We start from the raw sequence: 26,987 nt of genomic DNA, 5'->3' as shown, positions 1-26,987 counted from the left end.
TTGTCCTGTGCCCCGGATGTTTTGTCCTGTGCTCCGGATTTTTTGTCCTGTGCCCCGGATGTTTTGTCCTGTGCCCCGGATGTTTTGTCCTGTGCCCCGGATGTTTTGTCCTGTGCCCCGGATGTTTTGTCCTGTGCCCCGGATGTTTTGTCCTGTGCCCCGGATGTTTTGTCCTGTGCCCCGGATGTTTTGTCCTGTGCCCCGGATGTTTATGCTGATGGTATTTTTTATATTTTTATTAGGCTATTCCTAGCCATCGGGGCAAACCCACAGATCATCCCCCAACCCCCTTGTACTTGCTCTGCTACTTGCAGGCTGCGCGGGCATGAGGTCAGAACTTTACTCACTTCGGTCCGCAACTCTGTTCTGCGGCGCATGATCCCGCGAAACCCGCCGCAGGAGGTCATAGGTCTCGCGGGATCAAGCGCTGCACAACAGAATTGCGGACTGAAGTTCTGAACTCATGCCCGCGCAGCCTGCAAGTAGCGGAGCAAGTACAAGGGGGGTGATGGGTTCCTTCACAGATCACAACTGATTCCGGCCTCCCAGCAGCACAATCTGTGATTGGTTCATAGTTGGGGAGTTTGCCTAATTGTAAATAAGGCTGACCATAGGTTAGGAGGATCTGTGGGGTTGCCCAGACGGCGAGGCCCTTCACTGTAGTTATTAACCCCTTTCAGCAGTCCCCCATTCACTGAAGGGGAGACTGCTGGAAGGGGTTAATAACTACTGTGAAGGCATGGCTTAATGGGGTGGGGGGGGGGGGGCATGGCTTCATGGGTGGGGGGGGGGCATGGCTTCACGGGGGCTTGTGCCCCAGATGTCTTCAGACCCTAGCAACGCCCCTGCTTACACCCCCCCCCCTTGCAGAACATTACAGCAAACCACTTATAAGCCTCTGGAGAAATCGACTGTGCTTCCTGCAGACTCCAGACTAACTCTATAGGCCCCCTGCAGAGCATTACTACCTGCTACTAAAGGCTTCTGCCCTTGTCCTGAGTCCTCCCCAGCAAAACACTCATAGGCCGGGAAATCAACTGCGCTCCTTGCAGACTCCAGCCTGGCTCCGCCTACTCGAGTCTGGTCACATGGGCGTGACATCATCAGAGGTCCTTTAGCTGGCTAGTCACACACCCCCAGTAGTCACACCCCCCCCAGTAGTCACACCCCCCCCCCAGTAGTCACACCCCCTCTCCAGCGCTGTCTGACTCTCTCCTCTCACTGCTACAGATGCTGCTGAGCCGCCATCCCTGACCTCCCCCTCCGCAAACAGTCGGCCACTGCCTGTGACAGCAGAAAACCTTCCCTCGTCACATTCCCTTCCCCCACGTGAATTTGTAGTATTTATACTTTACCAAAGAGGAAGTTCTGCTGGAAACGTCCTGTAAAGAGGCTCTGATGTCCGGACAGCGGGAGGGAGAGCCCCGGCATGAGGAGCAGGTACCGGGGAGCCGGGAGCCGCAGGCAGTAGTGCAGTGTGTGATGTCTGTCACAGCTGGAGCTTCAGTAGTGCAGTGTGTGATGTCTGTCACAGCTGGTGCTTCAGTAGTGCAGTGTATGATGTCTGTCACAGCTGGTGCTTCAGTGGTGCAGTGTGTGATGTCTGTCACAGCTGGTGCTTCAGTAGTGCAGTGTGTGATGTCTGTCACAGCTGGTGCTTCAGTAGTGCAGTGTATGATGTCTGTCACAGCTGGTGCTTCAGTAGTGCAGTGTATGATGTCTGCGGCAGTTGATGCTTCAGTAGTGCAGGGTATGATGTCTGTCACAGCTGGAGCTTCAGTAGTGCAGTGTCTGATGTCTGTCACAGCTGGAGCTTCAGTAGTGCAGTGTGTGATGTCTGTCGCAGCTGGTGCTTCAGTAGTGCAGTGTATGATGTCTGTCACAGCTGGTGCTTCAGTAGTGCAGTGTATGATGTCTGTCACAGCTGGTGCTTCAGTAGTGCAGTGTATGATGTCTGCGGCAGTTGATGCTTCAGTAGTGCAGGGTATGATGTCTGTCACAGCTGGAGCTTCAGTAGTGCAGTGTCTGATGTCTGTCACAGCTGGAGCTTCAGTAGTGCAGTGTGTGATGTCTGTCGCAGCTGGTGCTTCAGTAGTGCAGTGTCTGATGTCTGTCACAGCTGGAGCTTCAGTAGTGCAGTGTATGATGTCTGTCACAGCTGGTGCTTCAGTAGTGCAGTGTATGATGTCTGTCACAGCTGGTGCTTCAGTAGTGCAGTGTATGATGTCTGCGGCAGTTGATGCTTCAGTAGTGCAGGGTATGATGTCTGTCACAGCTGGTGCTTCAGTAGTGCAGTGTATGATGTCTGTCACAGCTGGTGCTTCAGTAGTGCAGTGTATGATGTCTGTCACAGCTGGTGCTTCAGTAGTGCAGTGTATGATGTCTGTCACAGCTGATGCTTCAGTAGTGCAGTGTATGATGTCTGTCACAGCTGATGCTTCAGTAGTGCAGTGTGTGATGTCTGTGGCAGCTGGTGCTTCAGTAGTGCAGTGTATGATGTCTGTCACAGCTGGTGCTTCAGTAGTGCAGTGTATGATGTCCGGACAGCGGTAGGAGGAGGACAGGAGGGCTGTAGAAGGAGGTGATGATGGAGGAGGACAGGAGGGCTGTAGAAGGAGGTGATGATGGAGGAGGACAGGAGGGCTGTAGAAGGAGGTGATGATGGAGGAGGACAGGAGGGCTGTAGAAGGAGGTGATGATGGAGGAGGACAGGAGGGCTGTAGAAGGAGGTGATGATGGAGGAGGACAGGAGGGCTGTAGAAGGAGGTGATGATGGAGGAGGATAGGAGGACTGTAGAAGGAGGTGATGATGGAGGAGGACAGGAGGGCTGTAGAAGAAGGTGATGATGGAGGAGGACAGGAGGGCTGTAGAAGGAGGTGATGATGGAGGAGGACAGGAGGGCTGTAGAAGGAGGTGATGATGGAGGAGGACAGGAGGGCTGTAGAAGGAGGTGATGATGGAGGAGGATAGGAGGACTGTAGAAGGAGGTGATGATGGAGGAGGACAGGAGGGCTGTAGAAGAAGGTGATGATGGAGGAGGACAGGAGGGCTGTAGAAGGAGGTGATGATGGAGGAGGACAGGAGGGCTGTAGAAGGAGGTGATGATGGAGGAGGACAGGAGGGCTGTAGAAGGAGGTGATGATGGAGGAGGACAGGAGGGCTGTAGAAGGAGGTGATGATGGAGGAGGACAGGGGGGCTGTAGAAGGAGGTGATGATGGAGGACCAGCCCCTCACATCTCCAGGTAACAGACAGGACTAAATACAAATGTCCTGGAATTATCTGTCTGTAAAGTCTGAGTCCAGTCTCTGTGTCTCCTGCAGAGAGATCCAGTCAGAGGACAACACCAGAGAGATGTCCGCGTCCTCAACTTCCACAGGATGGTCAGGTAATGAAGATGTCACTGTCCTCTAGGAGGACGCCTTGTGCTCTTGTTTTATCAAGTACTATTCTAGGTGTAATGAGCTGGAGATGGCAGGATTAGAACTGACCACAGACGCTCCATGTTCTCTTCTTCTTCCTGCAAGTCTCTGACTATGGAGACCACTGTTGGGAATAAGGAACCAATACGTTTTTGTCCCTGAGAAGAACGAGTCCGGATGCATCTGGTAGAAGCCGATCTCTTCCACGGAAACCACCTGCAGCATGTCCGGCCAGTGGCGTGCCTCAGCCCTCGTCCACATTTCCGTTTTTCACTGATGTGCGCTGTCCACATTTTCCATGGACTGCACACATACCCATTAATTTAAATATGTCTGTTCACATTTGTGCCCCTCTCAGTAGTAATGCCCTCTCTGTGCCCCCCTCAGTAGTAATGCCCGCTCTGTGCCCCTCTCAGTAGTAATGCCCGCTCTGTGCCCCTCTTAGTAGTAATGCCCTCTCTGTGCCCCTCTTAGTAGTAATGCCTGCTCTGTGCCCCTCTCAGTAGTAATGCCCTCTCTGTGCCCCTGTCACGGTGGGGAGTGGGGGAAAAAACCCCACCATACGGTGTCAAAGGGTAAAAAGGAATCAGCCTGGCCAAAAGGAGTAATAAGGGAGCAGATCACCTCCTACAGCGTCCCTAATCCTCTCCCTGACTCCTCACCGTATGAGCGGACCCCGATGGTAGGACGGCTCATACTCTGGTTTCCTAGAGACTCTGAGTCGCCCTGGTAATCCCTGACCAAGGAGCCGGGAAGAGACGACCTGCTCATCCCAGTAATGGAGGAACAGGAGTCTCTCTCTGAGGCCAGGCTGCCAGGAGAGGGGAACACATACAGCATATGGAGTAGGCAGGTAAGCAAGACCAGTAATACACTTACCTGCCACAGACACACTGACTGGAACCCGTGCACTAGTGCTGCTGTCCACACCAACATTAAGGACACAGCACAAACCACAACCACACAGGAACCCAGGACACCCATAGCTGCAATAAACGTGAGACAGGGGAAAGTCTAGCAAACATGCTGGACACCAAACATCACCAGCCATATAACACAACATAAGACATACAACACGCCCTGAACATAACCCACACAAACCAACAGATGAGAAGGGAAAGAGACTCCATAATAACCACAAGGGGGCCCCTCACTGGACAGATGGTAAAAGCCAGGAACAGTGAACCACCAGCACACACCAAGGCTGGAGGAAAACCCAGCTTCAGGCATCCAGCAGAGGCTAAATAGCACAAGCAGTCGCACACACATAGACCCAGTGTTCACAAAACACTAGGAAAGGAGTTAACCCTTCCAACACCAGACAGAGGAAGGAAGCCAATTAAATTGGAAGTGCACACACAAGCATACCAAACCACACGTTACCACCGGCAACAGCATGCGTGGCAACAATGTCACGGCAATCACCCAGAAGGCTGAGACACTGCCACCGCATGCTCTCACAGCAACACGTTGCCGCGGGCAACAGTGTCACAGCGCAAACCAAAGGCTGTGACAGCTCCCCTCAGAGTAGTAATGCCCTCTCTGAGCCTCCCTCAGAGTAGAAATGCTCTCTCTGTGCCCCCTCAGAGTAGTAATGCCTTCTCTGTGCCCCCCACAGAGTAGTAATGCCTTCTCTGTGCCCCCCACAGAGTAGTAATGCCTTCTCTGTGCCCCCCACAGATTAGTAATGCCTTCTCTGTGCCCCCCACAGAGTAGTAATGCCTTCTCTGTGCCCCCCACAGAGTAGTAATGCCTTCTCTGTGCCCCCCACAGAGTAGTAATGCCTTCTCTGTGCCCCCCATAGAGTAGTAATGCCTTCTCTGTGCCCCCCACAGAGTAGTAATGCCTTCTCTGTGCTCCCCACAGAGTAGTAATGCCCTCTATGTGCCCCCTAAACAGTGGTAATGCCCTCTCTGTGCCCCCTGAGTAGTAATGTCCCCTCTCTGTGCCCCTACACAGTAGTAATGCCCTCTCTGTGCCCCGTCAGAGTAGTAATGCCCTCTATGTGTTCCCTTTACAGTAGTAATACCCTCTCTGTTCCCCTACAGAGTACTAATGCCCTCTGTGCCCACCGAACAGTGGTAATGCCCTCTCTGTGCCCTGCTGAGAGTAGTAATGCCCTCTCTGTGCGCCCCCTGAGAGTAGTAATGCCCTCTCTGTGCGCCCCCCTGAGAGTAATAATGCCTTCTCTGCGCCCCCCTGAGAGTACTAATGCCCTCTCTGCGCCCCCCTGAGAGTAGTAATGCCCTCTCTGCGCCCCCCTGAGAGTAGTAATGCCCTCTCTGCGCCCCCCTGAGAGTAGTAATGCCCTCTCTGCACCCCCCTGAGAGTAGTAATGCCCTCTCTGCACCCCCTGAGAGTAGTAATGCCCTCTCTGAGCCCCCCTGAGAGTAGTAATGCCCTCTCTGCGCCCCCCTGAGAGTAGTAATGCCCTCTCTGTGCCCCACTGAGAGTAGTAATGCCCTCTCTGTGCCCCACTGAGAGTAGTAATGCCCTCTCTGTGCCCCCCTGAGAGTAGTAATGCCCTCTCTGTGCCCCCCTGAGAGTAGTAATGCCCTCTCTGTGCCCCCCTGAGAGTAGTAATGCCCTCTCTGTGCCCCCCTGAGTAGTAATGCCCTCTCTGTGCCCCCCTGAGAGTAGTAATGCCCTCTCTGTGCCCCCCTGAGAGTAGTAATACCCGCTCTGTGCCCCTTGCAGAGTAGTAATGCCCTCTCTGTGCCCCCCTGCAGAGTGGTAATGCCCTCTCTGTGCTCCCCTCAGAGTAGTAATGCACTCTCTGTGCCCCCCTCAGAGTAGTAATGCACTCTCTGTGCCCCCCTCAGAGTAGTAATGTCCTCTCTGTGCGTATTGCTAGGGTATGCCCCCATTGTTTTATAGGTGCGGGTCCAACCGCTGGGACACAGAGCCCCGAAAGTGAAGGAGAGCGCACTGTGCATGCGTATCCGCCCTCCATTCATTTTCTATGGGGCCAGCGAAAATGGCTATTTCCCTTGAGCCCATAGAAATGAATGGGAGCGATGGGCAGTCATGCGCGGTGTGCTCCCATTCACTTCTATGGGGACCGCGCTTGGTGGTGGCCGGACCGGAGTCCTCCAGCCACCACCTTGCATGACTCCGTTCGCGATATAGGTGCGGGTCCCAGCGGTGGTACCCGCACCTATAAGACAATGGGAGCATATCCTAGCGATATGCCCCCAATGTCTGAGATGAGATAACCCCTTTAAAGTCGAACAAGGCCATGGGGCCAGATGGCATCCGAGTCCTTAAAGAACTCCAGTCTGTGACTTATTTGTTTAACCAGTCCCTCTTAGGCCGAGTTCACACTTCAGTAATTTCCATCAGTTATTGCGGGGAGAAAACACAGACCAGTGAGCCTAACATCTGTAGTAGTAAAATGATGGAAACCCTCCTGAAAAAGAAGATAATCGACCACCTAAAAACTAACAATGTACTGGCCCTAAAACAGCATGGCTGCTCCAAGGGCCGATCATGTCAGACTAATTCTTATAGACTTCTTTGACTACGAAGAAGGTTCCGTGGATGTTGCTGGCCTGGATTTTAGCAAAGCCTTTGATACAAAGCCACAGCCAAAGCTGACAGATAAATCCACGGATAGTCCAGTGGATCTGCGCTCGGCTGTTGGACAGATATCAGAGGCTTGTTGTTAATGGGGTGCATTCTGAGTATGTAAGAGGGTTGACGTTCCTGGAGGGGTTTGTAACATGGAGAAGATTCACCCGCACTGGATAAATGGTCCAAACAATGGAAACCGCAGTCTGAAATCAGCCGGGTGTGCGATCAGGAGCAATGTCAGATATTATTTTACTGAAAGACTGGCTGAAGCTTGGAACAAACCTCCAGCAGATGTGGTTGAAAAGCCTACAGTAAGTGACGGTAACCTGCCCAGGATAAGCGCAGGTCTATCCAAAGATAAAGGGCGACTAGATGGACCAGGTGGTCTTTTTTTTCCCTTCGCCCATGACAGCACCACGAGAGAGAAAGGATCTGCCCCCACAGACAGGAAACCTGCAGTTATTTTTTTAGGTCCTTCCCTCTGGTGGTGCTCCCTAACATACCTGCGATCCCTGAGTAAGTAAGGCGGCATCTGTTTGTGCGCCTGAGGGCAGGCAGAGGCAGAGCTCCGGAGGGGGTGATTGTGTGCTGGAGCTTGTAGTGCCCATCGGCATCGCTGATGCGCTAGAAGCACAGACGCCGAACCCCAGGGGGAAGAAAAGGAGCTTCCGGCAGTGAGAATTTCGGGGAAAGCAGGGAGGTCACGTGATCGGCTCGTTGGATGTGACATTATCTCAGGAGCCCCTATGAGTAGGGCGCGCTTTGAGCTACAGACTGGCGTCCTCAGCAGCGCTTCGGTTACCAGCAACAGGAAGCATGGAGAAGGACAAACTCACTGAGGAGTCTGCAGTCCCTCCAGTGTTGGTACCTCTGAGGGGGTGAGTGTTTTGGGGCATTATGTTATGCTTCCTTATGCTGATACAGTTGTATTAATGTAATTTCAGACAAAACCTAGGAAAGTGGTTACTAAGAGGAAGAATAAGGAATGTGCTCTGTGTAAAACTGGGTTGTCTTCGGATTGGGAAAAGAAAATGTGTCAGTCCTGGATTGATAGAACAGTGGCTGAAGAATCGCCATCTTTTTATAAATGTCTCCAGGCATTAGTCAGATCAGAGGTTAATTCTACTGTCATCCAAAAAAGTCTTGGGGGAGAAAGATCCTAAAATGAGGCGCCATGAGTCTGTACAAGAACATTTATCATCTGACTCTGAGGAAGAGGAGATACACTTTGCTTTATTTGGACATTCTGATGATTCATCTCTATCTTCCTCTGAAGATGGTGAGATTAGTGGTAGACCATGTTTTCCCATAGAAGATACGAAAACACTCCTGAAAGCTGTACACTCGACTATGGGCATTGAGGAGACAAAAGAGCCCTGGTCTATACAGGACTTTATGTTTGGTGGTCTAGAATCCAGACACCACAGCACTTTCCCAGTTCACAAGAATGTTTCTGCCCTAATTAAAGGAGAATGGAGAAAGCCTAACAGAAAGGTTTACATCTTAGAAAATATTAAGAGTAAATACCCCTTTAAAGAAGAAGATTCTGCTACATGGAATAAGGCTCCCAGGATAGTTGTAGCAATCTCTAAAGTTTCAAGGAATACTGCTCTTCCCTTTAATGATATGGGGATTTTGAAGGACCCATTAGATAGAAAAGCCGATACCTTTTTTAAAAGGGGCTTGAGAGGCATCCACTTCTTCCTTCAGACCAAGTATAGCCTCTACCTGTACGTCCCGGTCCCCTCTCTCTCTGAATTTGAAAATCAGCTAAAGAACAGATGCCCCAGGGAAGAGATTTTATCATCCCTACCAACATTTAAAAAGCGGCTGACTTCCTGGCAGATGCCTCTGCTGATTCTGTCAGATTGGAGGCCAAATCTGCCGCCTTGTCAAATTCGGCACAAAGGGCGCTTTGGTTTAACAATTGGGGTGGCGATCTCCCATCTGACAACAAACTATGTGGTGTCCCCTGTGAAGGGCAATACCTGTTCGGGTCAACTCTGGATGACTTATTAGATAAGGCTGCGGATAAAAAGAGAAAATTTCCTGGGTTCCAGAGCTCTTTCCCCTCTAAGAATAGGTTTAACCGTTCCTTTCGCCCCTTCAAAAGTAAGCAGGAATCAGATAAAAAGTCCAGGAAGGACAGGTTCCAGAACCAAAGGAGAGGTAGAAGTTATTTCTTCAATCAGTCCTTTGGAGATAGAAATAAACAGGATAAACAATGATGCCAGAAGTCAGGTGGGGGCAGATTAAAAAATTTCTTTGCAGCCTGGTCCCAGATTTTGGCAAGTTAGTGAATTCTAGACTCCATTCTCAATGGGTTAAAATTCCATCTGGCTGCTCCAGTAAGATTCTTAATTACAAAAGATCAAGTCTCAGCTCTAGGAAATTCGGCCATGGAAAGCGAGGTTCTAAAATTAGTAGAAAAATCTATTTTAGTCCCGGTAGCAGAGGAGAAAAAAGGCGAGGTATTTTACCCCCCCGGTCATAAAGCTTCTTTCTCCTCGCTGCTTAATGGCAGTACTCGATCTCAAGGACGCATACTATCACGTACTTTTTTTGCAGGGCATCAGAAATTCCTAAGAGTCGCAGTCAGAATAGGGGGTCAGTTACGGCATTTTTAGATTCAGTTCTTTGGCCTATCCATAGCTCCAAGAGTGTTTACGAAAATAATCACAGAGATGGCGGCTCATATAAGGGAGAGGGATATTCTTTTCATACCATAGCTGGATGATTTTCTGATTGTAGGAAAAACAGAAAATGCCTGTAAAAAAGCAGTAGCTGCGATCTCCGAGATCCTGAACAGATTAGGATGGATTTTAAATCAAGAAAAATCAAGACCGCATCCCACCAGAAGACAGTCTTTTCTGGGATTGATTTTAGATTCTTCTTGCCAGAGCTGTTTTTTGCCAGAAGAAAAAGTAATTCTCTTTTTTTTTTTTTTTTTTATTCTTTATTTAAGCAAATATCAAAGTCCAAGTATGCATTCGTAAGGACATACAATCCTCGTAACAAAAATATAGCACAAAAATAAAATTACACCAAACGACAATTCCCATAATAATATCTTATGGCACTTGTGGCATAATGGAAGGCACCTCGCCCAAGCAAGGACCCTTTATAACTGGCCCATAAAAATAAAAAGGAGACAAACCAGATACGGACAACATCCTAGCCTCATATCGAAAATTCCCAGAATGAGCGAGATGCCTAAATGGACACAGACTAGGAAAAGCGACCTTAAGCAATAACAACAGGAGAAGGATGACACTACACACAAACAGTAGACATTAAAGGGGAAGGGAGAGGATATCACATAAGGAGTAAATAAAAAGTATCAAGTGGAATCCACCAATTAGACCAGAAGGTCCTGGAACTCCTGAGACTCCTGAAAAGAAAACCAGGGAGCCCATGAATCAAGAAAGGCTTTATGTTTGGCTCTCAGCTGAGAGGTAAGTTCCTCCATTCTCCGGATCTCCTCTACCTTTTGGATCCAAAACCCAACCGTCGGAGGCACCGAGAGTTTCCATCTCGCGGGGATACAAGACCTAGCCGCTATCACCAGGGAGCACAGACAGGACTTCCGGAGCACACTCATTGGCAGATCCGAGAAAAATAATAAAAAGAAACCAGGGGTGAATGGAATCGTAAGTCGGAAAATTGAAGACAGGGTCTTATGGACCATCTGCCAAAAAGGACGAATTTTTGGGCACTCCCAGAAAATGTGTAACATGGAGCCCATACCGGAGTCACAGCGCCAGCAATTAGGAGACGCCGACGGGAACATTTTCTGCAATCTGGTTGGAACGTAGTACCACCTGGACATTATCTTGTATCCCGCCTCTTGGAACCTACTCGCTATGGATGCCCTGTACAGTAGAGCGAAGAGTTTTAACCAGTGGTCGGGGGGGATGTTAACACCTAGGTTTTGTGACCATTTAGCCACAAACGGAGGAAGGTAGTCCTGACGAGGAGCTATCAAAGACTGATAACATTCAGAAAGGGAATGTCTATAGGCGCCTACCCCAACACAAATTTTCTCAAACGATGTGAGAGCCCTATCATATCCCGTAGAGTTCGGAATAGAAGAGAGAAAGTGCGTCAACTGCCTAGCTCTCCAGAAGCCCAAAGAGCAGGGATCTGTTATACTTAGGATCTCGTCATAAGAGCGCCATCTACCTGAGGTTCTGAAGAAGGGAGCTCGGGACCTACCATTAATTCTCCACTGCAAGAACGGACCACCCTTACATCCCGCTGGGAAAGTGGGATTCCCCAAGATGGGAAATAAAGGTGAGGGGGAGATCAGAGGATTATCTCTAATTCTATGGAACTGTGAGATAGTGGGTCCAATTGTGAGATGGTTAGCTAGGGCTGAAGGTAGTTTAACAGTCACGCAAGGTAGGGACCCTAATGGGCAGTTCGAGCATAGTATCAATTGATACCCACTGCTTGAGCTGTGAATGCCTACACCAATCCACTATCCTCTGAAGCAGGGAAGCTGAATGGTATTTACGTAAGTCAGGTACTCCTAGTCCTCCTTTGTCCCTCGGTACGTGTAAGAGAGATCTGGCAAGTCTCGGGCTACCCTTCGCCCAAATGAACCTAAATATGTCTCCATGCATCTTGTTAAAAAAGCTAGCGGGTAGTTTGATAGGAAGGGTCTGAAAGAGGTACAACACTCGTGGGAGAATATTCATTTTGAAAATGGCGCATCTGCCAAACCATGTGTGCAGCCCTTTCGACCATTTCTTAAGATCTTCCCTAATCCGATCCCGGAGAGGGATAAAGTTTCTGTGATACACCTCTTTCAGATCTGTGGGGATATATGTACCTAAGTATTTCACTGCCCCAGAAGCCCACTTGAAAGGGAATGAGGCCACTAGGTCGGCCACAAGCGTAGCAGGAAGGGAGACATTCAAGGCCTCCGATTTCTGAAAGTTAATCTTCAGATTCGAGAGACCATGAAACGTATGGAATTCCGCCATCAAATTCGGGAAGGAAGTCTTGGGATTGGTTAAAGTAAACAACAGGTCGTCTGCATATGCCGCTATCTTAAATTCTTTACCCTCCACCGAGAGTCCAGATATATTCGGGTTCTGTCGGATTGTCCTTAGGAGCGGCTCAAGGGTAAGAACAAAGATCAGCGGGGAGAGGGGACACCCCTGGCGGGTCCCATTCCGTATCGCGAAGGACGGGGAAAAAACCCCATTCACCTTTGCGGACGCCGAGGGAGACTCATATAAAGCTCTTATCCATGATGCCAGAGGACCGGTGATACCAAGATGTCGCAGCACTGTGAACAACCAAGGCCAGCCCACTCTGTCAAAAGCCTTTTCCGCATCTGTGGATAGAAGACAGAGTGGGGTATCACGGATCCCGGCAAGATGAATCAGGTTAAGAACCTTAGTGGTATTATCCCTCGCCTCACGAGACGGAATGAAACCCACCTGATCATTGAAAAAGTAATTCTCATCCACAAAAAAACTCGGCGCCTGATAAGAAATCTGATGACCTCAATAAGGAAAGGGATGTCTATCCTTGGATCCCTCACATCTTGTATTCCAGAGGTAAGATGGGCACAACTCCACTCAAGGGCGCTCCAGTGGGAAATCCTGTCTCTTTGAGGGGAAAACAGCTCCCTAGATGTAAAAATAAGGATATCAGATCAGACTCTCCAAAGCTTGACATGGCTGGAGAGGGAAACTCTAATTCAGGGTGTTCCGTGGAAGCTGGAAGATCTGATTTGTCTGACTACGAACGCAAGTCCCTGGGGGGTGGAAAGCTCACATTCAGGAGACCTCTCTTCAAGATTGTTGGGAAAGTATCCAAGAAAGAGGCTCCATCAACCTGAAGGAGCTGATGGCTGTGAGCCTAGCGATGAATTCTGCTCTTCCAAGAATAAGAGGAAAAAATTGAAGAATTATGATGGACAACAAGATGGTAGTCTCGTACCTAAACAAACAGGGGGGCACAAGGTGCAGAACTCTAATGCAGGAAGCCCACAGTATCCTCTTACTGGCAGAAAAAGAATGTGCGTCGATCTCAGCGGTACATATGAGGGACGTGGAAAACAGACAGGCGGACTTTCTCAGTCGTCACCCTCTCTCTCAGGGCGAGTGGTCTCTAGACCTATCCATTTTCAAGAAGATAACAGCCCTCTGGGGACAGCTGGGCATAGATCTGTCTGATGCCTTGATGCAGAAATGGAAATTTCCCCTGACCCTACGCCTTTCCTCCTCCTTTGATTCCTTGTGTGTTATGGAAAATCAGGGAAGAAGGGGCGAGGGTTATCCTCATTGCTCCATTCCAGCCAAGAAGGTCTTGGTTCACGTGGCTCCTGATCATGTCAATCCTGGATCCATGGGTCCTTCCAGAGATTCGGGGTCAGTTGAGCCAAGGTTCAGTATTCTATCCAGACATAAAAAATCTCCACTTAACTGCCTGGAACTCGAAAGGTACATGCTAGGGAGGAAGGGATTTTCCGATGCCTTGATTTTGACTCTTCTTAAGAGTAGGAAGAAAGTAACAGTAGCCATCTACGCCAGAGTGTGGCAGAAATTTTTTGATTTTGCGCATTTCCAGATTAATGACATCCCATCTTCTGCTCCCATTTATCTAATATTGAAGTTCCTTCAGAAGGGTCTAGATCTGGGACTAGCAGGAAATACCTTAAAAATGCATGTCTCAGCTCTCTCTGCCCTGTTTAATCAGGACATTGCAGGATGCCCATAGGTATCTAGATTCTTTAGAGCAGTGGACAGATCCACCCCGATAGCTTCAGTTACACCTCCTCTTTGGGATTTAGATGTAGTTTTAAAGGCTTTAACTCGTCCTCCATTTGAACCTATAGAGTCCAGCTCCATAAAATGTCTCACCTTGAAGTTATGTCTCCTAATAGCTTTAACATCTGCTCGCAGGATTAATGAGATTCAGGCCATTTCCATGAATCCTCCTTATACCACAATTTTAGAGGACAAGGTTGTTATACGTCCAGATCCGGCTTTTCTTCCAAAAGTGGTTTCCAAATTTGATAGATATTAAGAGAATATTCTTCCTACCCTTTTTAAAAACCCTGGGTCAGAAGAGAAATCCCTTCACTGCCTAGATGTCAGAAGGGCTTTGATTAACTATCTTTCTCGCACTAAAGATTGGCGCAAATCTTCTCTTCTTCACTCTTTATTCTTTTTCAAGGAGTGAATAAGGGTTTTGCAGCCTCTAAAAGTTATATTGCTAGGTGGATTGTTTCAGCTATTTCCTTGTCTTGCCTGTCTTCTGGATTATCTCCTCCAGCGGGTCTCAAGTCACACTCTACCAGGCAAGTGGCTACCTCCTGGGCGGAAAGACCCTCGGTTCCCATAGAGAATATTTGCAGAGATGCCACCTGGTCTTCTCCTTTAACCTCTTTTAAGCACTATCGGCTTGATTTAAACTCCTCTCCTTCGGGGTCATCCTTTGGGGAAAAGGTGCTTCTTTCTACTCTCCCACCCTGAAATTTCCTCTGGTAATTCTCTCGTGGTGCTGTCATGGGCGAAGGTAATTAGATTTTCCAGAGCCCATGACAGCACCCTTATATTCCCTCCCTTTATGGTTATCTTATGTTCACACGGGTGTAGCAAAAAAAAAAAAAAAAGAGAATCTTATTAAACTGAATTTATTATTGACTGTCTAACGTTATGTTGGTGGCCTTCCTCCGATGCTTGGATATCACACTGAGGAGGAGAGTGTCCGCCCTTTTATTCTGCAGGTTTCCTGTCTGTGGGGGCAGATCCTCTCTCCTCTTGTGGTGCTGTCATGCGCTCTGGAAAATCGAATTAACGGTAAGTAATCATCATTTCCTGCTGTCAATCTTCTGTGTTTCTATTTTCGGTTGTCATGATAATTAGGCCCCCTGCACTGGGCTGTATCCATTGTGCGGTGTACAAACTGTGAAACTACAAAATACGGATGCAGCCCATGTGCCATCCGCCATTTTTTGTGATCGCATGAACTATAATGAGTCCACGTTTTGCAGACCAGTCTAGGACATGTTCCCACTGTTTTGGGAATGAAAATACGAATGCTGCAAAGCGCACAGGTCGGCGACACACAGACCTGACTCATATTTCGCAGATCTGCAGTTTGCAGACTGTAAAACTCATATGGTTGTGTAAATGAGGCCTTAAAAGGGTTGAAAAGTATAACTGTGCAATGAAAAGGTTTTATGGAGTTTAACCCCTTTCTGACCAGCACTGTAAAAGTACGGAGCTGTGGGAAGTGACTTCCCGACCAGTGCCATAGTACTCACTACATAAAGTGACACCTCATATTTGCAAAAAATGGCCTGGGCAGGAAGGTGAAAACTGGCCTGGCGTAGAAAGGGTTAAATACAATGTACATGCTGTAATGATAATGTTTGCATTACACTTTCCTTCTGGTAGCGCCCCCTGCTGTTTATCCTTTGGCTAAAATTCTGGTCCTGCATTCAGGGATGGACACATGCTCAGTATCTTCTCTGCTCCCTCCTCCTGTCAGTGTCGGTGCAGTCATCTCGTGGAGAAGCAGTGCAGACTCCTTTAATTCATCCCTACTTGTATATTCATGGAGGTATATAGCTATATCTCTCTAGACAGTGGAGCAAGAGGGGAGTGGGGCATCTATTATGGGACTCGCTGGGGCTGTGTGTGAGGAAGAGGAAATCGGGAGAAGGGCCTAAAAAGAGCTGGCTGCAGCGCACTTCTGGGAGATGCAGGTGCTTGATAGTCACATGGGACGAGCTCCTGCCTCCCTTGGTAAAATAAAGAGACCAGAGCTGCAGAGGAGGGAGTAAAGAAGCGAACTAGGATGAAGCTTACACTGGAGAGCAGCACTTTTTGCATAGTTGTACTTCAAATATTGGCATGCTTTACTCCCCGTTTTTCATTTTCCATGCAGTTTTTTTAGACAATGCACTGATTTTTACAGTATTTAACAGAATTTATAACAGGATAAAGAATGTTAATGCTACAGAGACAGATGTGAGGGGTGATGACCAGTGTAAGGAGGAGATTCCTACAGAGACAGATGTGAGGGGTGATGAACAGTATAAGGAGGACATTCCTACAGAGACAGATGTGAGGGGTGATGACCAGTGTAAGAAGGAGATTCCTACAGAGACAGATGTTAGGGGTGATGAACAGTATAAGGAGGACATTCCTACAGAGACAGATGTGAGGGGTGATGACCAGTGTGAGGAGGACATTCCTACAGATAAGAGCCCAGGTGAGTAGTGACCACTAAATGAAGCAGAGACGAGTCTGTAACTGTAACAACCCTGAATTGGACTTCCCCAATAGCAGGCACCTTCCCCAGGTACTTGGTGTCCCCCAGTACTCAGATCCCCCCAGGACTTTGAGGAGGACTAAAACTGTGTAATACAGTCCTGATCAAAAGTTTAAGAAAATCATATTTTACATTGTTGGATCTTAACAAGGTTCCAAGTAGAGCTTCAACATGCAACAAGAAGTAATGGGAGTGAGACAAAACATTTTTTGAGCATTCAATTCATTGATAATAACGATTAAACTGAAACAGGCTGTTTTTCAGCTGATCCAAATTTTAGGACCACATGCCTTTACAAGGCCAAATCTGTGCAATGATGTGGATTCATTGTCATTTTCTGTCAGGTAGTCACACGTTGTGATGGCAAAGGCCAAAAAAATCTCCCTTTTTGAACGTGGTCGGGTTGTTGAACTGCATAAGTAGGGTCTCTCACAGCGCGCCACATTGCTGCTGAGGTCATTTAGAATTTCTTATAAGATCCTGAAGGTTATGGAACAAAGTCAAGGGGAAGACCCCAAAAAATGTCATCAGCACTGAGCCGGAGGATCCAATTGGTTATCCGTCAAGATACTGGACGATCCTCGACCCAAATTAAGGCCCTTACTGGTGCTGACTGCAGCCCCATAACCATCTGACGGCATCTGAGACTGAAGGGCTTCAAAAACAAAAAACCTCTTCAAAGACCTCGTCTCTTTGAACGCCACAGAACTGCTCGTTTGGACTTTGCAAGAGAGCACCAAACATGGGACATTCAAAGTTGGAAGAAAGTTTTATTATCTGATGAGAAAATTTTTTACCTTTATGGTCCTGATGGTTTCCAACATTACTGGCATGACAAGCAGATCCCACTTGAGATGTTTTCTACGCGCCACAGTGGAGGGGGCGCCATAATGGTCTGGGGTGCTTTTTCCTTCAGTGGAACAATGGAGCTTCAGAAAGTGCAGGGGCGTCAAACGGCCGCTGGCTATGTCCAGATGTTGCAGAGAGCATTCCTCATGACTGAGGGCCCTCGTCTGTGTGGTAACAGGACAACGCTACAGTACACAATGCCCGCAGGACAAGGGACGTCTTCCAGGAGAATAACATCACTCTTTTGGCCCATCCTGCGTGTTCCCCTGATCTAAATCCAATTCAGAACCTTTGGGGATGGACGGCAAGGGAAGTTTACAAAAATGGACAACAGTTCCAGACAGTAGATGGCCTTCGTGCGGCCATCTTCACCACTTGGAGAAATGTTCCCACTCACCTCATGGAAACGCTTGCATCAAGCATGCCGAAACAATAACGGCGGAGCTACTCATTACTGAGTTCATGTTTTGCGGGGGTTTCTTTTTTTTTTTTTGGAGGTGTGTTTCTAAACTTTTTATCAGCTAAAAAACAGCATGTTTTAGTTTATATATTGTTTTCATTAAATTAAATGCTCAAAAAATGTTTTCTCACTCCCATTTCTTCTTGTTGCATGTTGAAGCTCTACTTGGAACCTTGTTAAGATCCAGCCATGCTAAATATGATTCTTTTTGCCATTTTTCAAGTGGTCTTTTGATCAGGACTGTACAAAGCACATATCGCTGCACTAGCAGGTAAGAAGAAAGCCAGAAGATAGGAACCCATCAGTAGATGACTGGACCAGGATGGGGATGGTAATCAGACGATAAGAAGTAAAAATGGAAACACACCAGTAGTTTCTATATATAATGTACTCAGATAAAGATACAAAATATGATAGATGCAGAATAATTAAGCAGGCAGCATGCAGAAATAAGGAAGCCGCTTAGCTTCAGGACGCTGCTGAGACTCCTACGACATGCGCCACTGCCCAAGACTGGTATTTAATAAGCAGTGATTGTAGCAGAATCCAGCAGACATCTGTAATACAGCACCACATACCTCTTACATCCAGTGAGGTCTTCTCTGATGTAGATGTTCTCTTTCCTCATCTTCTCTATTCACCCCAGACCGCCATGATGATTTCTTTCAGCATCTCTCATCTCTGCAGAGTTTCACAAACGGGAATCTTTGTTTCTTACTTTTTCATCATCCTCCCACCTTCTCAACATCCCATCCTGCCACCCCCAATACTGTGCCCGTTGTGCTCCCCAATACTGTACTGTAGAAACAGATATTGCCCCTTCAAACATTATTGGCACACAGTTACCTAAAAAATAACTGCACTCAGCAAATAGTGTCCCCGACACTAATAGTGTAAACATAATGTTCCCCAAAAATAATTGCTCTGAGATGGATGCCTCCCCATAGTAATACTTCTACCCAAAGTCCCACTAATAGTAATAAATCTCTGCCAGAATGCACTCAGTGCCCCCAATAGTAATAATGTCAGCATTGTGCCCATACTAATCATGTTCCTCTAGTCCCCGAGTAGTAGTAACCCCCTTATAATGTGTGCCAGTACAAAGATCTCCCCTTCTGTGTGCCAGTACAAAAATACCCCCTTACAATATGTGCCAGTACAAAAAATACCCCTTTTAGTGCCCCTAGCAGAACCTTTGTCCCACTAGTGCCCCACCCATTAAATAATGTGTGCTAGTGGAAAAATGCCCTTTTCAAGCGCCCCCAGTTATAATAATGTGCACCCGACCTGGCCCAACAGCAGCTGCAAAGAAAAAGAAATCAAATACTTACCTCCATGTGTCTGTCAGGATACAATGCGAAGGCCTCTTCTGGTCTGTGCCCTGAGCTGCGCTGGTCTCTGATGGGCTTCAGGTTTGGTGTCTGTAGCTTTGCAGAGGGGATGGTGGAGCAGGGAGGCATCCTACAGTTTAGTATGCAGAGATTAATCCTTCCACAATGGAAGCGCTCATTGCCCAGGTCCCTGCCACCAACCCCCAATTGACCCTACCCGGAACCGCCTCAGACAATCACCTCACATTGCTTATTTGGCAGTGCGCCCCTGTGAACACCTTATTAGCATATTAAATAATTTCTGAAAAACAGGGCACTGGATTTCAAGAAGAGAGAGGTTGTTTCACTCAGTGTGATCAACTCTAAGAGGCAGTATATCTGGGTTAGCAGAGTTGATTCTGCTGACACATGCTCTTCTAAGGGAAGAGAACATTCTAATAGGGAATGGTAATCCAGCCTTACACTGGCTCCATAGCCATGGCTTCCTCATATATCACCACACTGGTCCTCTCCACTGCCCTGTACGACAGTGCATGTAGCTGTCAGGGACACGGGCACCACCTAATAGCACTGACTCGCAGGTCCCTTTATGATTCTCCACTTGGTATTCGAGCCTGGTGGTCTGAGGTCTACTGTCTTTGTCAATTTATCATAGAATTTTGCTTCATGTTTTGCAATTTGTATCAGAATTTTTATGTTATAAAAGATCAATATCATTATAAAGATTATATTATTTAAGAATTATTTTTAAAAGTTTTATCTTGACAGACAACTGTACCGGGAGCACAGAGGAACACCTGATACCTACATATTATGATGCAGATGATTCGGTTGTCGCACCAGATACATATAAAAAACGTGCCATTATCCCAGTTGTACACTCAGACCTTCAAATCAAAAATCTGCCACCTGATCCTTTAAAAAAAACTGTTATGCAGAATGCAAACCACAGAAGTGGTGCTGGATCCCAAAGAGCTCAGAAAGGGAAGAAGTCTTATTCATGTTCAGAATGTGGCAAATGTTTTACTCGGAAATCAAATCTTGAGAGGCATCAGATAGTTCACACAGGGGAGAAGCCGTATTCATGTTCAGAATGTGGCAAATGTTTTGCTCAGAAATCAAATCTTGAGAGCCATCAAAGACATCACACAGGGGAGAAGCCATATTCATGTTTAGAATGTGGCAAATGTTTTACTCTAAAATCACAGCTTGATATCCATCAAAGACATCACACAGGGGAGAAGCTGTATTCATGTTCAGAATGTGGCAAATGTTTTCCTCAAAAATCACATCTTGATATCCATCAAAGACATCACACAGGGGAGAAGCCGTATTCATGTTCAGAATGTGGCAAATGTTTTACTCGAAAATCACATCTTGATATCCATCAAAGACATCACACAGGGGAGAAGCCATATTCATGTTCAGAATGTGGCAAATGTTTTTCTCAGAAATCAAGCCTTGATATCCATCGATTACATCACACAGGGGAGAAGCCGTATTCATGTTCAGAATGTGGCAAATGTTTTCCTCTGAAATCACATCTTGATATCCATCAAAGACATCACACAGGGGAGAAGCCGTATTCATGTTCAGAATGTGGCAAATGTTTTTCTCAGAAATCAAGTCTTAAGAGACATCAAAGACATCACACAGGGGAGAAGCCGTATTCATGTTCAGAATGTGGCAAATGTTTTACTCTGAAATCACATCTTGATATCCATCAAAGACATCACACAGGGGAGAAGCCGTATTCATGTTCAGAATGTGGCAAATGTTTTACTCTGAAATCAAATCTTGATATCCATCAAAGACATCACACAGGGGAGAAGCCATATTCATGTTCAGAATGTGGCAAATGTTTTTCTCAGAAATCAAGTCTTCAGAGCCATCGATTACATCACACAGGGGAGAAGCCGTATTCATGTTCAGAATGTGGCAAATGTTTTACTCTGAAATCATATCTTAATATCCACCAAAGACATCACACAGGGGAGAAGCCATATTCATGTTCAGAATGTGGTAAACGTTTTGCTGATAAATCAATTCTTCATAACCATCAGAGAATTCACACAGGGGAGAAGTCGTTTTCATGTCCAGAATGTGGGAAATGTTTTGCTAGGAAAAATCATCTTGCTGAGCATTTAAAAATTCACACAGGGGAGAGGCCATTTTCCTGTCCAGAATGTGGAAAATGGTATGCTCGGAAAGTAAATCTTGTTAATCATCTGAAATCTCACACAGAGGAGAAGTGATATTAATGGCCAGAACGTGTTTTACTAAAGAATGTAAATTTGAGAATCGTTAGGGAAGTCGCACAGGGGTGCAGCCATGTTTATGTTCAGAATGTGGAAACTTTTTTATTCAGAAATAAGCCCTTGTTCAATATCAGAGAATTCATACAGGGGAGAAGAAGTTCTAACCCCTTCCCAACATCCTCCATACATGTATGGCGGTTGTCAGGAATATAAAGATGGTGTCCACTCAAGAGTTAAGTAAGTGCCATAGGCGAAGCATGCGTGCGGTTTCACACAGCAGCGTCCATGATTGGAGATAGCTCTGATCGCTGACATTCTGTCAGATGCTGTAGCCAACTGCAACCACAGCATCTGAGCAGTCATTTACTGGGAGCGAGTCAGGTGTTACAGCTTGAAGAGCATATGAATTAGAACCATAGATAACTTCATAAAACCAAATATAACAATAGCCACATGATGTATAGTGAATAAAAGATATAACAGAGAATGGATTGTAGTTCAAGGCCTTTACCATACCTACCCTAAACAAACCATTAGAGAGATTGCTTACATGATAATGGAGTATTTTCTGTTCTTACCTATATTAATGAGTCATTTGCACACTGGTATTTGACTACCCGACAACAACAGCCCTTAGTTTCCCTGCTATGATAACATACGATGTGTGGAGCCCCCCTCTCATTTTCATTACACAGATGTATCCTTGTGATAGTGATAGAGATATGAATATAATTTTTGTATAACTAGATGATTTTCTTATGTATTTACTTTAAGCTGCTTCTTTCTTATCTTAAAGGGGTATTCTCATCTTGCTTTTTCAGCCTTCCCTGCAGTCAGCTAACTGTCCACTTCCTGGTTTTCTGCAGATAGGGCTGGGCGGGCTTAGGCAGCTAGAGTGAAGGCCGGCCACACCTCCTTATGACATCACACTGAGCACTGAGTTCTTATGTGCTGTTCATGTGAAAAGTATGAGTCATCAGTCTGGCAGCCTGCAGTGTCTGAGGCCCCTCCCCCTGCTTTGGATTCCGCAGAGAGCTCAGTGTACAGGAACATGTGGCTCTTCTGCACAGTTTTATACACAATCTCAGTCTGATCTTTTACAAACCAATTCTGTGCAGCAAAATTCTGTGCAGCTCTAAAGATTGTCAGCCAGTAGACTTATAATCTGTGCATTTGATTCCCATAAAACATGACCATCCTCCACCTACCAGCACTGATGCAGATTTCTTTCTATTACAGCTGTAATACAATTGTGTATAAACCTTACACTATGTATATGTATAGATGCATATACAGCTCAGGAACATGTTTCGTCTCCAGTCTCCTATCATAAGTTTGGCTCAAGGGCTTCCTATACAGATCAGCTACATCTTTATTATACTCTCCCACCATCCTTCAGGTTGATGGTCCGCATATAAAGCTCTGCTACAACTCTTTATTCCACCATCACTGAGGCTGACCATCCGCTTATACAGCTCTGCTACATATATATGTGTGCATATATATATATATATAGTCAATTCCACACTAGCACTGTTGCTGAACAACTTTTTATACAGCTTAGCTACATCTGTCTCCCCCTCCACCACTAGCATTTTGGATGAAACACTTCTTATACAGCACTGCTACATGTCATTAGTGCCCCCAGGAAAAATAATGCCCCCATTAGTGCCCCCCCCCCCAGTGAGAATAATGCCTCCAGTTGTGCCAGGTAAAATAATGCCCCCTTTAGTGCCCCTGAGAATAATACTGTCTCATTAGTGCCCCCAAGAATAATAATGCCCCCTTTAGTCCCCATAAGAATAATACTGTCTCATTAGTGCCCCCAGGAAAAATAATGCCCCCATTAGTGCCCCCCCCCAGTTAGAATAATGCCCCCATTAGTGCCCCCCCAGTTAGAATAATGCCTCCAGTTGTGCCAGGTAAAATAATGCCCCCTTTAGTGCCCCCCCCCCCCCCCCCCAGTTAGAATAATGCCTCCAGTTGTGCCAGGTACAATAATGACCCCTTTAGTGTCCCTGAGAATAATACTGTCTCATTAGTGCCCCCAAGAATAATAATGCCCCCTTTAGTGCCCATAAGAATAATACTGTCTCATTAGTGCCCCCAGGAAAAATTCCCCCATTTCTGCCCCCAGTTAGAATAATGCCTCCAGTTGTGCCAGGTAAAATAATGCCCGCTGTAGTGCCCCCCCCCCCCAGTTAGAATAATGCCTCCTGTTATGCCCCCATGTAAAATAATACCCCCATTAGTGCCCCCCAGTTAGAATGATGCCTCCTGTTATGCCCCCATGTAAAATTATGCCCCCTTTAGTGTCCCCCCAGTTAGAATGATGCCTCCTGTTATGCCCCCATGTAAAATAATGCCCCCTTTAGTGCCCCCCAGTTAGAATGATGCCTCCTGTTATGCCCCCATGTAAAATAATGCCCCTATTAGTGCCCCCCAGTTAGAATGAGGACTCCTGTTATATCCCCATGTAAAATAATGCCCCCTTTAGTGCCCCCTAGTTAGAATGATGCCTCCTGGTATGCCCCCATGTAAATTCATGCCCCCTTTAGTGCCCCCCCAGTTAGGTTGATGCCTCCTGGTATGCCCCCATGTAAAATAATGCCCCCTTTAGTGCCCATAAGAATAATACTGTCTCATTAGTGGCTCCAGGAAAAATAATGCCCCCATTAGTGCCCCCCATGCCCTCATGTAAAATAATGCCCCCTTTAGTGCCCCCCCCCCCCAGTTAGAATGATGCCTCCTGGTATGCCCCCATGTAAAATAATGCCCCCTTTAGTGCCCCCCCCCCAGTTAGAATGATGCCTCCTGTTATGCCCCCATGTCAAATAATGCCCCCTTTAGTGCCCCCCCAGTTAGAATGATGCCTCCTGTTATGCCCCCATGTAAAATAATGCCCTCATTAGTGCCCCTCCCCCCAGTTAGAATGATGCCTCCTGTTATGCCCTCATGTAAAATAATGCCCCCTTTAGTGCCCCCCCAGTTAGAATGATGCCTCCTGTTATGCCCCCATGTAAAATAATGACCTCATTAGATGAAAGATGATTACCAAGATGATAATACCCCTGTAAGTGCTTCCCCCTTTGCTAGCCAAGCTGTATGTGTATACAACTCTGGAGAGAGAAGGGGAGGGGGGGGTGAAACTGCGAGCATCGAAGGCCCCCTGGTCTCACATATGTATAGACTGTAGAAGAAAGCTTGAGCCAATGACTTAGTTATATAATATACATGTATACTCACTGCCTATAAAAAAGCACCTCCTTGAAGTGTCACATATGACATATGCAGTATTGATATTAGTGAGAGGCCATTACAAGATGGCGGCTGACACCCAGATGTTTACATTAGTTCACATACCAAGGTTTGTAAGACAGTGCACCCTGCGCAGAAGCCAAGTGTTATCTTATCTTCTTAGCTAATGAAATAATGGCATGAGCCTGAAGATGTATATACAGCGTAACTCATTGTAATAAAGAAAGAGATTGCCTTGACCCTCTTTGTGTCGGTGTCTAGTCTCTCCACGCGTGGATATAAATTCCTTGGGGAACCTTGATTTGTAGCCCCAGAGTGTATCTTAAACGCTTCAATTAAAAGCGACTTCAGCAATAGTTTGGATATAGCTTTCATCACCGCTCCACACATGTGATGACTCCTGTCATCTGATGGCACCATACAGCAGGTCCATCACCGTCACCATTCAGACCTGTTCTTCTACTCTTACTATCTCGTTCCTGTGATTGATGTGTGCTGTTCATCTGTCCATCCATGTTATCATTCAGTATATGCCTCTTTTTTTTTTAATAGTATCTTTTTATTAATTGATTTAAGAAAAAGCATAACAACACATCAATACAGACAATAATCAATCGAGTCCAGTACAAATCATAGACAAGGGAACAATCATGACCGCTCCTCATGACCCACAAACAGGCCTGAAGAAAATATCCGGTTGAGGAGAAACCATACCCAACACATTATGAATTCTATACGGATAGTAAGAAGTACTGCACACTCACACACTCAGTCACACACACCTTCACTGGTCGGAAACAAACAGTCCATCATCTATGGTACCAAAGTTTGAGCACCAATCCACGGGTCCCATATTTCCATGAAGCGGTCAGGGGTCCCTCTTTTCTCATACACAAATTTATATAGTTCGAGATCAGCATTAACTAAACGCACCCATTGTTGCACCGTGGGATACTTAGGATGTTTCCAGTTAAGAAGGATAACCTTCCCAGCATAATATAAGAGTACTCTATACAGCTTCCTTCCAAATTTAGTGGGAACGATCTCATTAACCACCCCCAACAAACCAGTGAGCTCAGTACAAACATTAGGAAAACCCAGTTTATCATTCAAGTATTTATGAACCTCCTCCCAGAAGCCATGAATAATCGGACACTGCCAAACCATATGTAAAAAACAGCCATTTTCATGTCCACATCTAGTGCAGTGTGGGTTTGGCAATTTCCCCATTTTAAATAGCCTTGCAGGAGTATAATAAATCCTATGGAGCCACTTAACCTGAATCAATTGATCCCTAGCACTCACCACTGTAGATCTCCATGTATAGCTAAATTCTTTAACATGTGCATCTTCTAGATCTCCAATATCCCTTTTCCATCTAACAAATGCCCTATCTATGGGAGAGTCCTGCAACGACATCAGAGACGCATACAGGGTCGACACAGGTTTGACCAAAGGCACCCTCCTAATCGCCGCCTCGATGGGACTACACTTCAGTTTTAAAGGTTCTCTACCAAACTGAGCCCGACAGGCATGCCTGAGTTGAAAATATCTAAATAAACAGCCCTGGGGCAAATTAAATTCTTGTTTCAAACTAGCAAAGGTTCTAAAGAAGCCCTTGTCATACAGCTGGGTAAGGTAACGCACCCCCCTCTGGGGCCAAAACTCAAACTCCATTAAGGAGAACAGCTCCGGAAGCACTCCGTTTCTCCACAGAGGCAAATATGGTGACCAAATGATATCCTTCTCTTCAGGGTTACGCTTCTGTCCCCATTTTACCCACATCTGCACCACAGCAGCCATCGATTGTGTGTAATGCCCTGTAGATCTAGCCCCCCTCCTATACACCAGGTTCGTAAGTGCCTCATAAGACCCCAACAAAGCTGCCTCTAGCACCACCGCCGGATTACCCGAGTCAGCTCTTACCCACCACGCCACATAACTCAGCTGAACCGCCACATAATACATATACAGATTTGGTAAAGCAAGCCCTCCCCGCAAGCAAGACGCCTGGAGGGTAGATCTCGCTATTCTGGGGGAAGACTTATTCCAAAGAAAGGGAGCAATCACTCTATCTAAAGTAGCAAAATGTCTCTTGGGGAGCAACACTGGGGCAGCCCTATATAAATACAATAGTTTGGGGAGAAGAATCATTTTTACAACATTGATACGCCCGATCAGGGTTAAAGGAAGGTTTTCCCAAGCCTCTAGCTTTCGCGTAACAGATTGCACCGTTGGAACAACGTTCAAATCATAGAATTTCCCCACCTCTTTATGAACAACAATCCCCAAATAGGTAAACTGCTCCACAACTTGAAGCTTATTGTTCACCGATGTGCGAGCTGGGTCAACGTCATCAACCAGACAGAGACTAGACTTAGCCCAATTTACTCGAAGACCTGAAAAGCCACCAAAATGATCAACAACCTTCAAAAGGGTGTCCAAGGACTTCCCCGAGTCGGCCAAGTAAACCAACATGTCATCCGCATATAATGACAGCTTTTCCGATATTCCAGCTATTTCCCAACCTTCTATA

The 26,987-nt window shown here is 46.6% G+C and overlaps 1 protein-coding gene across 1 annotated transcript; it reads left to right on the top strand.

Moving 5' to 3' along the window:
• The first annotated feature begins 1,256 nt into the window (after window positions 1-1,256).
• On the top strand, window positions 1,257-21,190 carry LOC122939856 (gastrula zinc finger protein XlCGF57.1-like). Its single transcript, XM_044296051.1, has 3 exons — window positions 1,257-1,440; window positions 3,324-3,388; window positions 19,704-21,190. The coding sequence occupies exons 1-3, from the start codon at window positions 1,430-1,432 to the stop codon at window positions 21,188-21,190; spliced, it is 1,563 nt and encodes a 520-aa protein (XP_044151986.1). The 5' UTR covers window positions 1,257-1,429.
• The last annotated feature ends 5,797 nt before the right edge of the window (window positions 21,191-26,987 follow it).

Source organism: Bufo gargarizans, chromosome 6 (assembly GCF_014858855.1).
Source record: "Bufo gargarizans isolate SCDJY-AF-19 chromosome 6, ASM1485885v1, whole genome shotgun sequence".
Classification (NCBI taxonomy): Eukaryota; Metazoa; Chordata; class Amphibia; order Anura; family Bufonidae; genus Bufo; species Bufo gargarizans.
This window is presented reverse-complemented; position numbering and strand designations above follow the sequence as displayed.

Bases quoted from the DNA above. Each gene is read 5' to 3' on its own strand.
- LOC122939856 (XM_044296051.1), top strand. The intron at 3,389-19,703 runs GTAATGAAGATG...TTATCTTGACAG, and splicing joins AACTTCCACAGGATGGTCAG to ACAACTGTACCGGGAGCACA.